At 35.7% G+C, this 19268-nt stretch overlaps 1 protein-coding gene across 4 annotated transcripts; it reads right to left on the minus strand.

Moving 5' to 3' along the window:
* Positions 1 to 1405: 1405 nt before the first annotated feature.
* On the minus strand, positions 1406 to 18709 carry LOC101263308 (zinc finger CCCH domain-containing protein 38). 4 transcript variants are annotated; one of them, XM_010321733.4, is made up of 5 exons: positions 18089 to 18527; positions 9674 to 10645; positions 3804 to 4131; positions 1921 to 3421; positions 1406 to 1777 (listed from the first exon to the last, which is right to left on the minus strand). In XM_010321733.4, the coding sequence occupies exons 3-5, from the start codon at positions 4067 to 4069 to the stop codon at positions 1742 to 1744; spliced, it is 1803 nt and encodes a 600-aa protein (XP_010320035.1). In that variant the 5' UTR covers positions 4070 to 4131; positions 9674 to 10645; positions 18089 to 18527; the 3' UTR covers positions 1406 to 1741. The 4 variants fall into 4 exon arrangements, with proteins under 4 accessions (XP_010320035.1, XP_069153375.1, XP_004237737.1 ...); XM_069297274.1 differs by having other exon boundaries at positions 9245 to 10645; XM_004237689.5 differs by lacking the exon at positions 9674 to 10645 and having other exon boundaries at positions 18089 to 18709.
* Between the last annotated feature and the right edge of the window lie 559 nt (positions 18710 to 19268).

The following is a 19268-nucleotide window of genomic DNA, read 5'->3' on the forward strand; positions in this document are numbered from 1 at the left end:
CATTCATTGACTTGTAATACAAACTTTTAGTTAATTTTGATAGTTTTTAAAACTTGTGTGTATAAATCATATTTTTCTAAAAAGGTAAAATATATTTCCCAAATTTTATGGCCAAACACATGGTGAAATTTCACCCAAATTTTCACTCAAATAATATTTGCCAAGAATATTTGGAAATCTATGGGCAAACGCTAGCAATGTTTTTTTTTTCATTGTGAGCAACTAAATAGTTGAAAGGGAGGGGGGGGGGGGGGGGGCAATAGCTAAAAAAAGTGAAAAAGGAAAGTGACATAATAATTTAAAAAATTTTGTTAAATCACATTTAAATTGCACGTAATTATCTTTTTATTAATTATTGTGCTAATAAATGAAAAATAATGGAGCGTTATAATAACTTATAAATATCCAATGAAGAGTCCAAAGGAGGAGTTAATACCAACCGTTAAGATTTAATCATCTCTTGCCTACCACGAAATTTCGTATAAATATGCATATATTTATTGAGATTAATTTTTTTTGTTCTTCCCTAATTGATTTATGTTATTATTATTCATTTCAGATTGAATCAGTTCTCAAATTGAAACAACAAATATCATTTTCACCAAACTTTTTCTTTCTTCATTTATTTATTATGATTATTTAATTTACTTTAAATATCCACATTCATGAATTATATATAATTACCTATCAATTAATTTCTTGATATTACATGCTTTTTATAATCATAACCTCCAAATCTTTAATTTGAAACTTAATAATATCTTTCGGATTTTCTGCATTTTTATCTATATAAACTCATTTTTTTTTGTTTTATGAGACCCCCACCAAAATTATGCTTTGTCATTATATTATCAAACTAGAGAAGCACTTATATTTAATTTTGTAATATTTGATTCATTCTTCAGTCTTACTCAATGAAGAAGACTCTACAATTTTGATTGGTTATGAAAGTCACAAGCAAAAATTTCAAAAAAATATGTATTGATTTTGTATATTGTTATACCTCTATATTGTTATGATTAAAGTTTAAAAAAGGATGTGTATGTTGTATACTTTTCCTTCTCTATTCATTTTCTGTGTTTTCCCTATATATATTAGACTTTTTTAATTTGAAATTTTTTATTTTCGTAAGTCTGTACTTTTTTGAGGCTCTGTTAGCCATTTGTGACATAATTAAAAATTTGCTAACTACTAAACAAAGTTCAAAGTTTGTAAATGTTGTTTTTGTCGCCCTTTTTATTTTATTTTATTTTTTTTGTAATTGTTGTTTTATTACTAATGATATATACTTAATCGTTGTAATGGACACACATGCAACGCACGTACTCAGAAACTAGTTTATAAAATAAGGAAAGAAAATGAACTAAAAACTCCAACTAGTAAAAGACTGGAACACACCCGAATATTATATCAGACAAACAAGGTACTCACTAATAAAATCATAAAGAAGTTAAGACTACAATCGACTCAACAAGAAAACGCAGGGAGACTGAGAAATCAGCACAACTACCATGTGATTGAATCTATAAGAAAGGAACATATAATGCTCAAACATGGTAAATCGGAAAATAAATGGTCGGAATAACAGAAAACAGCTTGCTAAACCAAATCTATCACACTATGAGGATATGTGATTTCAGCAAACAAAGATATCTAACATAACTAAACCTTCCAGTACATGTTGGAAAATCAAGTCCTTATTGAATTTGAATTTTCCAGAAGAGAAGGGGAGTCCGGCACCTCAAGCTTCATTCTTCAGAAGTCGCTCCACATATGCCTGTCAAGAGAATAACGAACCATATTTACAAAAAATAACATTTTAAGCCCAATGTGAGAAAAAACAGAATATGGTAATACAGATAGGAAGGTCTAATAAAACTTCATTTTTTGGAGGAATGGAGGGTTTGATAGGCAACTCACCTGTACAAGTTTGGTAATTTTAGGCTTTGAATGGGACAGATATTGCTCTATCTTCTCTTGCGTCTTAGGGACTTGTTCTCCTTGAATCGCACCAGTCACCTTATCAACCACCTTCTTAACAATTGTTTTATGAACTTCTCTGCTCATCTTACCTTCTTTCCAAATGGGTTTTAGGATCTCCTTGACGAACTCTATTAGAGCGTTTTTGAATAATCGCATCACCTTTTCATCTTTGTTACCGCTTCCCTCCTCAACCTTTCCATGCAGATTCATAGTTCCTGGATGATCATTTTCTTGCACATCCTTGGACTCCCCCGGAGCTAATTTATCCTTTCCATCAACTTCAACTAATTCATTCTCCTGCTGCTTCACTTCATCAATTTGATCATTATTTCCAAGTTCAGGATCAACAGTAGATGTTTGATTCACTTGGTCCATGGGAACCTTAATACTATCTCTATCCAAATAGAATGAATTGTCCGGGGGCAACTTAAAGTTGCCAGATGTATTCAGCTCTAAGCCATCTGGAGGATGATAGTTATCTAGAACCCTCATCTCAGGATTGGTCTGACCATATAGAGCATGAACAAGTGAAGAAATGGGATTTGAAGGTAGCATTCCAGAAGGACCAGAGGGATTTAAGACACTTTGTAGTTGGGCTTCTTGCAGTCCTTCCTCTAATTTCTTTATCATAGATGCTGGACAGGATTCCATTTGATGTACTTGCTCACCAATGTCATCCAAGGGCCTAATTTCATGATTTCTTGATGTGGCATCGTGAGAGAATTCACAATTATCCTTGTAGCACTTTCCTGCAGCAAAGTACTCACAAAGTGATTTCCCGGTTCTGGTTGCTTGATTGTCCTGACCATGCTCAAAGGATGTACTCCGAGTGCCCTTGTCATAGTAATCACCTGAGGCACCATCATGAGAAAATCTGCATGATGCACCCCAGCGACAGTTGCTTTTCACAAAATTCCTGCAAGTAATTGTACCTCTACTCCGATTTCTGTTCAGCTCATCCTCCAAATGATGCATATCAGGAAGCATGTCCCTTGATTGGTACCCAGGACCTTCACTATCATTATACCTTGAGATATGCCCACGCTCAGGTCGACTACCCAATCTTTCTGACAAGTTGTCCTCTGAATGACCTTCATCCCTATGACTGGCAGAATCTAGATGAATGAACCTGCAATCACTGCCTCTCCTACAATTCCCCGCTGCAAAATTTCTGCATACCTGGGAAGATATATGAAGGCTAGCTCTTCTATCACCTGATGCATATGGATCACGTTTAGTATTATGAGGACTACGACTCCTATTCTGAACTCTCATACTACCCCTGTCCCGGCTCCTGCTTCTGCTCCTGGTCCTAAACTTGTCCCGTCCCCTGCTGCGACTCCTGCTCCTACCTTCTCCCCTTCCCCGTCCCCTGCTGCGACTCCTGCTCCTACCTTCTCCCCTTCCCCGGCTCCTGCTCCTGGCTCTGCCGACGTATCTATCAAATGAGAAACAAACAAACCACAACATATTAGTAGAAGTATGATCAACCATGTCTTCTAGCCCAATACCCTCTTCCCTTCCCCCTCAACCCAAAGGGGAGATCAGGTAAAAGGGAGAGAGCACCAAACACGAATGATGGAAAATCAAATGAACTTGTACACACTTCGGAGCAAGTAAAACTGAAATATAAAAGAAGGTAAAGTAGTGACGTCCCGCCAGCTAGAGCTTCTTTCTTTGCAAATTTTGATACATGAAATGCATCTCAAACCCAAGTAACAACCTTACTTGAGAGCTAATACCTTTTACAAATAAGGAATCAATTATCTTTTGATAATGATGAGTATGATGCATCATTAAACCAAATATTGTGAGCAGACCTGTGAGACTGGGCCCGACCATTATCTGGAGAGTGGCTATTGCTTCGCCTTTCCCGCCTTTCAAAAGCTGGAGACATGCTCTTGTAATGATAGTTATCCTTCCTCAAATCTTCAGTTCCTGTAACATTGTCCCCAGACGACCAACCTGATCTACTTTTGGACTGCCATGAATTTTCAGGTTTTGGAGGTCCCCACTCCTCATATTTCGGTGGACTCTCTTCTTCAGCATCCCACAAAGACTTTCGCTTTTTTGCATTTTCACCCATAGTGGCCCTTGATAGAAAATATCAGCAATATTTATGTTCTTTCATGAAGCATATTTGGAGACCTGAAAAGTATAGACATGATTTTACTATTTCAGTGGATCAAGCAGCCTCAAAGCAGTAACAAAAAAGATTCTATCATGCGCCCTTTCTGGATTACTTCCATAGAAGATTGATTATCGTAATTCAAAAAAATGGAATAACAACAAAATAAAATACAAGTTCCAGATAAGAGTGAATGTTTGACCACTAAACTTAAAATATGCAGAATATGTGTTGTAGAAATATGAAACTCAAGATGAATATGCAAGTAGCATACATAAATGAGAAAACGAGAGAAGATCCCATGAAATAGTGTCATGTCCCTATGTAAAGTTCCAAATACACTTGTCAATAGGTGCGGTAATATAATATGCTAAAGGGGACAATAGAGCTATGATCTCTTGCAAATCAACAATAGAAAAAGAAGAAAAAAATGTTACATGAAGGCAATATCAATTAGTCAAAATTAAGATGTTATTACACATACATTGGATTTAATGATTGTCAGGTGTTTTTACTTTTGTTAGAGAGCTTTATGTTGGTGTTACAAGTGTCAATGTACAGATCCTCAAGTTTAATTTTATATCGATTATTGAGTACTACAATCAAATGGGCCCTAATAGAACGTGATTGATATAAAGGATTCGTACAACTGATATATCCTCTAAAGCTGGTATTAATAAATTGATTGATTTATTGGGAAAAAACAAACATGTAGAGGAGAGAGTAACGGAACGACACACTGACAGAGTCAATCTGATGCAGTAGTGACCTCTTGATTGATCTCTCAGCCAAGACAAGTCTATGCTAAGAATCAGAAATTGCACTCAAGAGTAGGTAGGTCATAATATTTTTGAGTCTAGTTGCTAGAAGTATTAGTTTTCTTTAATACTAGGCAGAAATGGCTCGTGCTACATTGACATATTTTTACGAGCTAAATATGAGCATATATATATATATATATATAAACATCGGCTTTTCACATATTGTACTTGTCTTTTTGTGCCACCAAAGAATCCTATCAATCTTACCTGCATTAGCATAAAGAAACAGGAAGATGTTGTATGTTTTAGTGTTAGGAAATATTCCTCCCTACTCCATCTTGTTCTCCAAAACTTTCACCTTTTTCAGGAAGCCATGACTTACAGAAACAAAAATCATAGTATTAAATGTTACAGTGTCCAAAATCAGATTTTCAACATCTCATTAAACACATTTGCAGGCCTTCCATACAAATTAATCAGACTATTATAAGTGGCAGTCATTCGAGGTCTCCTAACTGTTTTCTCAATTTCTGAAACTCTAGACCTGAAAAACTCTGTCAACAAAAACTGCTTCAACAGAAAATTTCAGAGTCATCCAACTCAAAAATCAAAATCATCCAACTCAATCTTCCAATACACCAATCCTTATAGAACCTATCTGCTCTTATTATATTCACCTACATCCTTTAAAACTTATAACAATTGTATTCATTGTAGCCTAAACCTTGGGATTTAAATAGCAAGAACGCAGATTAAAGTAAGTTCAGTAATTGGTGAAATTGAAAGTTTAGGTATGTATATAGAAGAACTCTCTTCATGTTATTGTGAGAATGTACATGAATGCAAGGTTGATCATTCATGCAAATATGATTTTTAAGAAGTGTCAACTATACACAAATAAAATGAACATCATCAAAGTAGGATGCTCAACCTTGGTGATCGAAAGCTCATCGATTATGGAACAATGACATTATTCAAGCAGTGAGCAACAACGTAGTCATTACCACATTATTTCATTCCAACATGCATTTGTAGGTTGACCAAAGGAAAACAAACCAGACAACCAAGAATTTCATTCTTCATAGGAATGATCTTACAGGTAAACCACTACTATATCCCTATAGGACTTACCATTCATTAATGAAGTTAGTTGAAGTCGTCAATTTATGTAGAAATCAAAGTTGATATTTCAAACTCACTAATATGAATTTTCAGTAGTGTCTCTAAGAGAAGGTACTTGTAACCTCCTATTTTGTTTAAATTTCCCCAAACACGTCCACTTCAGATCAAGAACCAGCTGAACATAGTTGTTGAAAGCAAAAAGCCCAAAAGAAATTCATACAAGTACCCGGTATCAAGTAACAATCAATGAATCAATAATTCAGCTTGCCTTCAATCCCACTAGTTGGATCAGCGGTATGAAATCACTTAGGTATGTCTAGGTCTATATAATTCTAATAAAGGAATTAAGTACTATTAATAAGACAGAATTATCGACTTTTATGTTGATTGCTATTCTTTAGTTGTGTGTTTATTATTCCTTAACTTTTTGGTTGGTAGGGAATTGATGGCTAGTGATGGTGATGCGCTTGGCAGCAGGGATGACATGTAAATGTTGCAGATCATACAGAGCAAACAACATTGGACTGGAGTGTTGTTCGAGGAGTAGTGCAAGTTGCTGAGCTCTTACTACAAGAGGGTGGTCGTCTAAATGCAGCTAATATGGATGGTTATCAGGTACGATTTTTCTAGTATGCTTTTAGTAGACATTGCATTACTTGAAACACTTTAATAATTCATTTGGTGCTAAAATTTCTGAAGCTGAATCTGTCCAGTCTCCATGGTATTCTAGATACCCATCTAGCGCCTCATGAGCTGATCTCATTATCAAATTGGTGCATATGTGATTTGGATTTTGCTACACCACATAGGTGATGAGGGTGCAAGGGAATTGTAATCTTGCCTGATGTTATAAAAAGTGCAAAATTTTCTTGTTTCTAGCAATGTAATAGACATGTTATATTTTAATATTCCCATAAGAATGTAATATGCACTTGTAGTTAGATACAATGTAATGAATTGTACCCTCAACTAATAACTAAAATGACAAAAAATGTACAATAAAGGAGACAATAAGATAATATTTGAGAACTTCACAAAATTTGGAGTGTAAAAAATAACAATTCAGTTCACCAAATGCCAATTTCATAATCTCAAAGTGACAAGAAATTAACTTAAAAAGTGATCCTTAATTCTTGATCTCACTCTTCCACTCGAGTATTAGCATACCATTATCTACAACTCAATCAAGAAAGAGAAAACTAATGCACGATAAAAAGAAAAATTGGAACAACGGGAGGAAGAAAACATGACATATCCGTAGCTGAAAATCTGATAGAAGTAGCAGCCGATAGTTAACTTCACACTGTAAGTGAAAATAATTTCAGAACCTAAAAGTATCAAATAACAAAAGTCAAAACAAAAATTGAAATTGAAAAAATAGAGAAAATAGCATCCAGAAAATGCAAAAGGAGGCGGTGAAAAAACAAAATAAGGAAACAAAAAATTGAAGCCACTACGATTCAAATTATTGGGGTCTCCAAAGCACAAACAGAATTGAACATCAACAACAAACCCAAATAAGAATAGAAGGAAATATGAAGATACTCAGATGTTGAATTAAAACTGATAACTGCATAGCTAAGGGACTACTTTGAATCTACCTTCAAACATAAGTGATCATTTTTATCATCATAGTTGTTTAAGGTTAACAATTACAACAACCATGGGAAAACCAACCATTATAGTTCTGAAAAAAATGGAAATGTTAGGAAAACATCAAAGAAATTTGGAGGAGCCTTACCCAGGATGAATGATGGAAACAAACAGATAAGATTTGAGGTTCTATGATTCCTAGGAATACATAGCGGTGAAGGGAGAAGTGGAAAGATGAAACCATACATTAATAACAACACACACATGATAATAACGTGTCAATTCAATATAGCTTTACAAGACACATAAGGTATAGTGAAGTACTAAAATGACAAAGAAATCCCCAGATTTAAATTAAAAGATACAAAACACACATGTTGAAGAAACCTTTTCTAATATAGTAAAAAGTAAAACTCAAGTTACCGTTCTCCAAAGAAAAGTGTTTCAACAAAACAATAGGTTTTCTAAACATGGTTCAACAATACAATATTAATATTATTTTCTAGCTATGCAATAATTATTTTACAACCTAGAAAAAACCTGAGAGCTAATGACAAACAATTTGAGACTTGGTGGATAACGGGTCCCCCCTCTACTCCTCTTCACTTAAATATCAGGTGTTTGCATGCGGCAGGAATTCAAACCCCTCAGGTGCACCTAAAATGTCACGTATTGCACACCTACCACTAGACCCAAGCTCTAGAGACAGCAGCAATAGAATAATTGCTATACATACAAATAGAAGGACCAAAATAAAGTAACTACATTTCTTTTGTTTGATTGATATAAGAAAGTAAGATAATAAATGTTCCACGAAGATCCCCAAAAAATTAGGGACAGCAACACCAATCCCCAATAAATCCAAGAGAAGAAAGAATATCCAACAAAATTAGCTACACAAACTAGTGATCCAAGAACACAACAAACAACTAGCAACTACCGCCATTAACAGAATAAGAACCAGAACAAATTTCATGTTATAGCACTTGAAGATAACAACTCTATTCATATCTCCAAATCATTATAGTCAATCACTTCTGACTGTTGGAAAGGTTCTTTATCCTAACTAAATTTACTTTGCTTAGGCTTCAGGAGATTCGGAAACTTAAAACGCAGTTGCTAATGGTCCAGCATCACTTGGTTCTTCTACAAGTTCTGAACCAGACACAAAAATTTCCAACTTTCTATGAACTGAACGATGTACGGCCTTCCACAAAATGGAAGCAGTAAGTATTTTGAGCAGGATGAGGCATCAATGGGGTTGTCAATCCTTTAAATTTTGTTGACAGACTTCACACTCGTCACAAACAACTTAAACAACAACATACCTAGTGAAGTCCACCCAGTGGGTTCTGGAGAAGGCAGTATGTACGCATACCTCATCTCTACCTCAGAAGTGATGTAGAGAGGTTGATTCTAATAGATCCCCTTCTCAAGACAGAGAGTCTAGGCAAAGACATAATGAAAGTACAATGGAGTATGGACAATAAATAGTAACAAAAATAACAGAAAGTAACTAACAGTTCTATAACAAAATAATACTACAAACAAACTACACAACATAGAAAATAGTCACAGAAATTGAAGAGCGAGAAACTACAAGAGTAGTCCTATGACTGCTATTTAGGGCAACAAGACAACTTAATGGCTAGAATACCAGTTGCAGCTGAATAGAACACTGGTGAGAGGTTATGTTGCATCCTAAGGCCATCACTTAAAATGTATATCTGATGTTGCCAGCTAATGCACGTCCATAGAAGATGCAACCATTTTGCGAGCCTAAATATAAGATGTGATTCCAGCACTCATCTCTGAAGACAATTTGACCAAAGAACTTCTATTGAACCTTAAATCATCCAGTGGATATATACTTCTATAATTAATGGGCTCATTTGGCTTTTCAGTAGCAGCTAAATATAAACTTTATTTATGTCAATTATTGCACTTGATGAATCAAGTCATGACAGGTCTTCCTTTTTAATTCTCAAAAATAAAAGTCATGACGGGTCTATTAGTTTCACATTCAACAATCTCCGACGCATATAGTAAAAACATCCCCAAGTTATTCTTGGTAATAAAGTCGTACCCAAATTTCTTTTGACTAATACTTTGGTGTTGAATAATGGCCTCTTCTTTTTATATTCCTTTTCTTCTCTTCTGCCTCTTTTGTTATCCCGACTCTCCAACTTCTACTAGCTTTGACTTTATACAGCATGCTACAGCTAGTCTGCTACTGCTACTTCTGATGGTGAACAACCATGTCATCACGTCAAAAGAAGCAGAACCGATATAACCATCCAAATGTGCATCAGTGAAGCGCAAATGACCGATAATATCATTCAAGCCTTGCCTAATTAAGGATGATTAACAATAATACCAGTGAACTTTAACAAACACAAATTATATTGGAAGTCTTTCATCAAATTCCATGAGGGAACTGAACTTGCCAATACACCAATAAATACCCACCCAAAACCATTTACAAGGGTCTTTCAGTTCCTTCAAATTCTCTTCTGTTTGTTCGTGTTTATATTATCCAAGATACATGAAACAAGGAGCTAACTTCAACAATCTCATTTTCAGCCTCGTCCTTCTAAATATCCACCCTAGTAGTCTCTCTAACTATTGTTGATGTCATAAATTCAATTTCAAACACCTTCCACACCATGCACCATAACATGTTTGTGTCGAACCATGAAGCAACAATTATTAACATTCTCTATTGCAGTCCTACATATGAAACACCAATTTTTATAAATTTTACTCCTCCATTCTTCTGTGTGGATGGCTTTCCATGCAGATCTTTTATTGATGAAGTAAAGATGACTTTCCGTGCAGTTCATCAAGTTAAGAAAGGTGAATTTCTTGAAGCTCTGGTAACCCAACTGAAGTGTAAGGGAAGTGTTCGTTCTCTTTCAAGTAATATGTTATAGAAAGACTTAGATTGAGAAAATATCATCTCCCGGACTTCTCATTTGGGCTGTTATTATCGATAATTGATATTTTTTTGCTTGTAGAATGATTAGATCACCTTGTTGAGCTCTTCCATCACCTAGCACTGCAAATTCCTTTCGAAATTCAGGTCCAAATAAATTTTAATCTCTATGTTGCTGGCATACAAGACTAAGTACTACTGTTCGTAGGCAAGACATTTGATGACAAAGAGACAAGTGTTACAAAAAAAAAGAATATAGTTGCACCATTTTCAGAAGTTCACAATTTCTGGCTTTATTTCCAAATAAAAGGCTATCTTTTTTTGGTATAGGAGGACCTCTCACTTTTTAATGTTCACTAGCTTAGTGCTTGGCTAATTTTTGCTATCAATAAAATTTGTTTATTGACACAAAAAAAATTATGGCTTTATTTACTTAAATCTGATAACTATGTCAAACCTGCCCACCCTTTCATTACACTCCTTTGTAGAGTTGCTCTATAAGGCTGCATGACTGATCTCAGTAATTCTCCGACATGATCCTCCTCTACAACACTAGTTACTCTTTAGAGAAACTTCAAATCCCTTTTCCTATCTTTTGTAACTTTACTAGCCTTTGAGCAAGAGCAACAACTCACCAATACGGCAGTACCGCCAATAAGGACATGCTATAGCTTAGAGTATTTCAAATAGTGCTCTTAATCAATACTTCTTCTTTTTAATACTAGCCACACTTCATCTGGAAGTATATGAGAAGAGTAGTGAACTCCTCATATAAATGAACGAATTTAATGCTTCGGGCAAACAACTCAAGAACAGTTGTTCATCACTTCCGGCAAACAGATTAGGAGCAATTGACAAAGCTAATTACCCACATTCCAGTAATCAAGCTTCAGATCTAGTCTATATGCAGAATCCCCAGAATACTATCCAACAAATTAAATTGTCCAAGTCCCAACCACAGTACAAATTCAACCAACAACAAGCATAAATCAATCTTAAACTAGTTTGGGTCCGCTATATCTATGTCCACTACACTCTATTTTAACCCATTTCCTAAAATTAAGATCCCTTAAATTAAATATCATTTGTCCTCCACTTGCTAACATGTCAAAGGTCAGTACCCTTTGTTCTGAAATCTTCTATATAAAAAAATCCCTCAAGAGTAGAGAGTGAAAGAGAGAATGTGAGAGAATTGTAGAAGAAAAAGATTATTTGAAGGAGTTCGTCTATGGCCTATAAGTCTTCGCAACCTCTCTACACATGAACTACTGGGTCTGTAAGAGAGGTATTAGCTGAATGATAGTCACTATAGGGGTATTTTGGTCATTTTTCTCACCTTACACAATCTATAAATCTATCATAGATTATTGGCATACATATGTCCTCCTATTTTATATGGTATAAAATTGAATTATTAGATACACACGTCATAATGTGACAATTTATGTGTGCCACCAAGTAAAATATATGCTTAATCAACTCTATACCAAATTTACGTACGTCTTTGCACACTCAAAATTAGAGAGTTTCTTTGATCTATTTAGTTTGTTGAAGGGTAGGAGTGGTCATGGTATGGTATATATCGAAATTTTTAGATATCGTGATTTTGATATTATAATATTTGGTATGGTATATGATATACATTTTAAATTTTTTTGGCATTCAATATGGTTTAAATACTGAATACCTTATTGAAGTATATTGTTATATAAACAACATTTATATTATTAAAGGCATAATAGATAAACATGACATTTAACTTGGCGTCAGCTGACAACTATGACCTTTAACTTTGGGTGTGCACAAGTAGGCACTTAAACTTGTATAAAATTGAACAAATTGACACATTCGTACTGCATGACACCCTACATGGCAATTTATGTCTTTTACGGCATTGTATGTGTATCATGTCATATAGCACAAATGTGTCTACTTGTTCAATTTTATACAAGTTTAAGTGTATACAAAGGTAGGCAGTGATCAAGCATCTAGATTGTTGAAGTCTCTCTATGGTCTTAAACAAGCTTCAAGAAAGTGGAACATTAAACTCACCACTACCTTGATTGATTCAGGCTTCATACAGATCACTAGAGACTATTCTTTGTTTACTAAGAGGAAGAAAATAAATTGGTGGTTGTATTGATTTATGTAGATGATTTACTGATGAGGGGAAGTGATTACAGTATGATTCATGAAACCAAGATAGTCTTGCAACATGCATTCAAGATTAAAGACCTAAGGGAACTAAGCTACTTCCTTGGGTTGGAGTTTGCTAGAAGTGAAGCTGGGATTCTCATACATCAGAGGAAGTACACTTTGGAGTCATTAGCAGACATGGGACTATCAGGTGCTAAACCAGTGTCAACACCTATGGAGCTGAATCTAAACTCACTACCACAGAGTTTGATTCTCACATAAATCCTGCACATATTGATACACTCCTTGAAGACCCTACAAGCTATCAAAGGTTGATTGGGAGGTTGTTGTATCTCACAACCACTAGGCCAGACATATCATTTGCAGTTCAATGTTTGAGTCAGTTCATGCATGCACCAAAGGCCTCACATATGGATGCAGCACTCAGATTGGTCAGGTATTTGAAGACAGCACCAGGTCTAGGAATTCTAATGTCATCTACTGGTGGAAATAATTTGCAGGTGTTTTGTGATGCTGATTGGGGTTCATGTATCAACAGCAGAAGGTCAATCACTAGATACTTAATCAAATATGGAGATTCTCCTGTCTCATGGAAGTCCAAGAAGCAGGTTACAGTCTCCAGAAGCTCAACTGAGGCTGAGTACAGAGCCATGGCCTCAACTGTTGCAGAAGTTGTTTGGGCTGTTGGTTTGTTTCAGGAGTTAGGTGTTGTCATCTCCCTACCAGTACCTGTTTATTCAGATAGTACTTCAGCATTACAAATTGCAGCCAATTCTATGTTTCATGAGAGAACAAAACACTTTGACATTGACTGTCATTTCATCAAAGAAAAGATCCAAGATGGATTGCTTATCACTGCCTATCTACCATCCTCAGATTAGCCTGCAGATGTTCTTACTCAGACAAGCAATTTTGAATGTCATATAACCGGAGTGTATGCTCCGAATAATAAAGTGGAGAGGAGGGTTGTATAGGAAGAACTGGCTGATGTAAGAGGCTTGATGGATGGTCCATGGGCTGTTTGTGGTGACTTTAATGTCTGTAGATTTTCTTCTGAAAAAAAGGAATGCAACAGGTTAAACTCAGCAATGACAGAGTTCTCATAATGCATTGAAGACGTGAACCTCATTGATCTGCAATTAAGTGGTGGACGGTATACCTGGTACAAGGGTGATAGCCATATCACAGCATCCAGGATAGACAGGATTATAGTTTCAATAGAATGGAATAATCTTTTCTCCAACATAAAGCAAACTATTATGCAAACAGTGACTTCTGATCATGTTCCTATAGCCTTGCTATGTGGGCATTGGGAACAATCTAAATCCTATTTTAAGTTCGAAAATTGGTGGCTGACACAAGAAGGATTTGTTGATAGAACCAAGGTTTGGTGGAATGATTTCGAATTCTATAGGAAGCCAGATTACATCTTAGCATGCAAACTCAAAGCCCTCAAAGGGAAATTGAAAGAATGGAGCAGAAATAACAAGGTAATCTGAAATTGCAAAAGAACAACCTTCTCAATCAGATGGTTGAGTTAGAATCACATCAGAGCAACAGAGTGTTAACTGAGGAGGAGATAGAAAAAAAAGCCACACTTTTCATAGAGTATGAGGGGTGTTTGAAGAATGAGGAAGTGGCCTGGAGATAGAGATCGAGGGCTTTGTGGCTCAAGGAAGGGGATAGGAATACAAAGTTCTTCCACCAAACAGCTAATGCCCACAAGAGATGCAACAATATTGATCAACTGGAAGTTCAGGGAGAGACTATAACAGAGCCAAATAGAATCAAAGAAGAAATTATTTCTTTCTACAAAAAATTGTATATAGAACCTGAAGATTGGAGACCCTCTGGAAATATCAGCAACCATCCTACCATTACAGAGGGTGAAAATGAAGCATTACAGGCAGATTTCAAGGAACAAGAAGTACTTGAGTGTTTAAAAAAGTGTGCTATAGACAAAGCCCCTAGTCCTGATGGATACACAATGAGGTTCTTTCTAAAATGTTGGGAGATCATTAAGCATGACATTATGGGGGCTTTTCACAATTTTCACTCAACTGGGATGTTTGAAAAGAGCTATAATGCAACCTATATAGCATTGATTCCTAAGAAGATCGGAGCGAAGGAACTCAAGAACTTCAGACCCATCAGCTTAATTGGAGCTTCTATAAGCTAATGTCCAAGGTTTTGATAGAGAAGGTTGAAGAGAGTTGTGGATAAGTTGGTACACAAAAAACAGACGGCTTTTATCAAAGGCAGACACATCATGGATGCAGTGCTCATTGCTAATGAAGCAATTGATTCTAGAGTGTCCCAGAAGAAACCTGGTATACTATGCAAACTTGATGTTGAGAAAGCATATGACCATGTGAATTGGGATTTCATTCTAAGTATGAGGAGACAAATGGGATTTGGTAGCAGATGGATCGGTTGGATCAAGTTTTGTATTTCAACTGTTAAGTTTTCAGTAATCATCAATGGGTCTCCCGAAGGCTTCTTCAATGCATGCAGAGGAGTCAGGCAAGGGGATCCTTTATCACCCTTCTTGTTCATCATAGCTATGGAGGGGCTTAACAATATGTTGAAGATAGCCAAGACAACTGGAAGAATACAAGGATCTGAAATCAGTAAGGTTTCGGGAATAGCATGGAGATCATACACCTACAGTATGCTGATGATACACTAATATTTTGTGGGACTGAGGAGGAGCAATTGCTGATTTTGAGACTTATACTAGTCTACTTTGAAGCCATATTTGGACTACATATAAACTGGAACAAAAGCCATTTGTATCCAATTAATGTGGTTCCGAATATGGAGCACCTCTCACAACCCTTGGGAGGAGTGATAGGTACTCTGCCATCAGTATACTTGGGCATGCCTTTGGAGGCAAAGTCTGGAGCCATAGACATTTGGAACCCAATAGTGGAGAAATGTGAAAAGAAACTAGCCAGATGGAGATCACAATACCTCTCCTTGGGAGGTAGATTAACACTGATAAACTTTGTTCTCTGTTCTGGATGCTCTACCAACATATATACTATCTATCTTCCATATTCCTCAGTCAGTAGTTCAGAGGTTGGACAAAATTAGAAGAAACTTCTTGTGGCAAGGAAATAAGGAAAGAAAAGGTTTTCACTTAGTCAAGTGGAAGAACATCATTATAAGTAAGATGCAAGGTGGATTAGGTATCAAGAATCTTAAAAACCATAGCAAAGCTCTTAAGATGAAATGGTTATGGAGGTATCATCAGGAGGACCAAGCACTATGGTATAGGGTGATCAACCACAAGTACGAGGAGCTAAATAAATGGGTAACCAAAGAGGTAAATACCCCCTATGGATTAGCCTTTGGAAATCCATCCGAATATTTTGGCCCAGTACCCAGTCAACTGTCAAGGTACAAAATGGCAGAAAACCAGTTTCTGGTTCGATAAATGGTTGGGTGGTATGAGCCTCAAAGATCGTTTCCCTGACATCTTTACACTGGCTCAACACCAACAGAAGACTGTCGGTGAAATGTGGACACAACAAGGCTGGGATCTGATTTTCAGAAGAAATTTGAATGACTGGGAAATTCCCAGAATACTTGAATTGTTTAAGGTTCTGGAGAGTTTCCAAGGTATACAAACAGGCGAGGATTTTTTATGGTGGCAGGGGCACAACAAAGGTAGTTACAAGGTGAAAGAAGGATACAAACAAATAATTATTGGTGGCATTCAAGACTTCAAATGGCCTTGGAAGCAAATCTAGAGGACCAAAGTGCCACACAAAGTGGCATGCTTTACATGGCTACTAGCTAAGGAGGCAGTCTTGACATTGGATAATGTGGCCAAGAGAGGAATCTCTCTATGTAATAGATGTTCCTTGTGTGGGAAGGCTAATGAGACAGTGAGACATCTATTCTTACATTGCAACTTCACTGGGCAACTGTAGCAGACTTTCCTTAATCTCAGAGACATATCTTGGTGTCTGCCTAGCAAAATTGATGAGACTCTATTCGGTCGGGAGATGGCTGGAGTTAGGGCTACAAACAGAGAAAGATGGTGGACGATCCCTGCTAGTATTTGGTGGACTATATGGAGGGAGAGAAACGAGAGATGTTTTGAGAATAGGAACAACAACTTGTAGGAAGTAAGCTTAAGTGTATTTTGTTGTTCTGCTTTTGGTGTACAAATGTCTACTCCAATGAAACTGAGTCAATCATAGATGTTTTAGGATCCATTTAGATTTGGTTCAGTTTTTGGATAGATTATACTTACTTTCTGCTTTTGTAAATATGGTTTTTCAGTACTACCTAAGTACTCTGTGAAATACAAATGTTACAGTTTCGAAAAAAAAGAATGGAAGAAAAAAAACTTATTACAAAGGATACCCTTCCATTACATCCTCTTCCTCTTAATCTAAACACATATCATTATTGATTGGGAGTCATCTAATGTAAGGTAAAACTCATTAGGAATAGGATTTCGGTATTAGGAAACAAAAGAAAGTAGTTGAAAACGCACATCATGTAAGCACTTCTAGATTGCTACATCTTATATTTTCACCTTGAATACAAGCTCTCAACAAGGCTCCTAACTTAAATATTTTTCTCAGTTGAGCAGGTATTCATTACCCAAATTTTCCATAAAGTCAGCAAGCATACAGAAAATGATAAAACAGAAAATACTAGCAGTCAGACAACTAAATAGAGACTACACATGGAAGAAAATAACTCAATCAGCTGAGATGTCATGCAAAAAAAGCAGAACAGAAGCAGTTGCATAACTATCTCACATCACAGGCTGCTGTCAGAACAACTAAAAGGTGTGAACAACTAAAAGGTGTGATCTATTATGACTAGATACTTATCAGACACAAATTAGGTGAAGCAGAGATGATAAAAAATAGTGCCATATAGTCTCTTCAAGATATCTTCTTCATTTCACATTTAGGCTATGTAATTTCTACGATTAAACTTCGATGATATTAAATGCTTCGAGATCTACCTATTGCACAAGAATTAACAGCACATACCAATATCATCCCAAAAAGAAGTGAGCTTATACTATACCCAATGCCCCAAACTCTGACCTGGGTGACAGTTGGATGCAAAATTCTATCAAATAAAATTTCCGTAAACTAGCACAACCAAACCCAACCCGCCCTTATGATTTCCCCCAAATTATGCTCAGAAGTAAATGAAAGTAAGCAAAAAAAAAACGAACTTGATTCCACTGGAATTTCAGTACTCAACTCCATTCCCCAAATCTAAAACCAAAAACCCATCTTGACCCAAATGCTCAAACAGCAAAATAAGCACACCCAGATACGTAAACGAAGACAAAAAGTAAGCAAATCAGCAGAGTAACTTCAATCAAAATCAATGGAAATTCAACAAGTAGAGACCTAGCTAGATACTTACGTGAATACAGAAAGCCTCTGTCTACGTTCAATAGGACTAGGTGGTACACCAGCTAAACTTCCTCCATTCTGGGGTTTCCTTTTTCAAGTTTTCCAGCTTAAGGAAGACAAACATTCGAATTGGAAAACTGAAAATCAAGTTCCCATTTCAAAGAATCAAGAGAACATAATCTAAAAATCAGTTCTTGATTCAGCTGATTCTCTGGGGGTAGACGGGAAGTTGTGAGAAAATGCCAAAGAATCAAGATTTGGTTTGAGTCCGTGAAACAGATCAAAAACAAATACAAAGTAGGAAAAAACACTCAAAAATTGATATGCATTTCACTCGGCTAAAGGTCAAGAAACAACCCTTCTTTTTTTCGGCGCTTCTAACCCGTATCCGATAGAGTTCGCTTCTAATACAGGAAATTTCCGTAGTTAATAGGGTTCAAATTTAAAATCTCTCAATTGAAGATGAATAAGTATTGAGTCAGAAAAAGAAAACACTTGAAGGAGTAATTTTTTTTTATTTTTAACCAATTCTTATATGGTTAAAAAATATAATTTAATTATTTTCGAAATAGTGAAATCATATAAAAAGATTATTTGTAGTAGTCACAAAAACAAAGATATTTGTTATCATGACCTTCCTATAATTAGGTGATATATTAGTAGTGGAAACTTTCATATACACCAAATAAAAAATTTATATTTTGTATTCTATAGCAAAGTTTACATAATTATGCTCCATAGCAAACATAGAAATTGTATAATTCGCTATACATATACAGTTGAAGCAAATTGTATAAAACGAAGTGTATAAAACAAGAAAGAGAAAAATACTTGGGCAAAGAATATGTATAAAAACGAAGTGTATAAAATGAATTGTATTATTATAAGTGTATAGAATGATTATATACAATTTAAATTGGTATAAAATGAGAAAGAGAGAAAGACAAAAGAGACTTGACAAGGAGTATACAATTGAATCGAATTGTATAAAACGAGAAAGAGAGAAATTAGATACAATTTGAAATTTGTATAAAACGAGAAAGAGAGAAAGGCAAAACAAACTGGGCAGGGGAGCATTTTTATTGTATAATTATAAGTGTATAGGACGAAAATATATGTGTTTGCATGTGTATATACAATTTTCTCATGCTTTATACAAACAGAAACGCAATTTATACATTTCGCTTCTG

Source organism: Solanum lycopersicum, chromosome 4, assembly GCF_036512215.1.
Source record: "Solanum lycopersicum chromosome 4, SLM_r2.1".
Lineage (NCBI taxonomy): Eukaryota > Viridiplantae > Streptophyta > Magnoliopsida > Solanales > Solanaceae > Solanum > Solanum lycopersicum.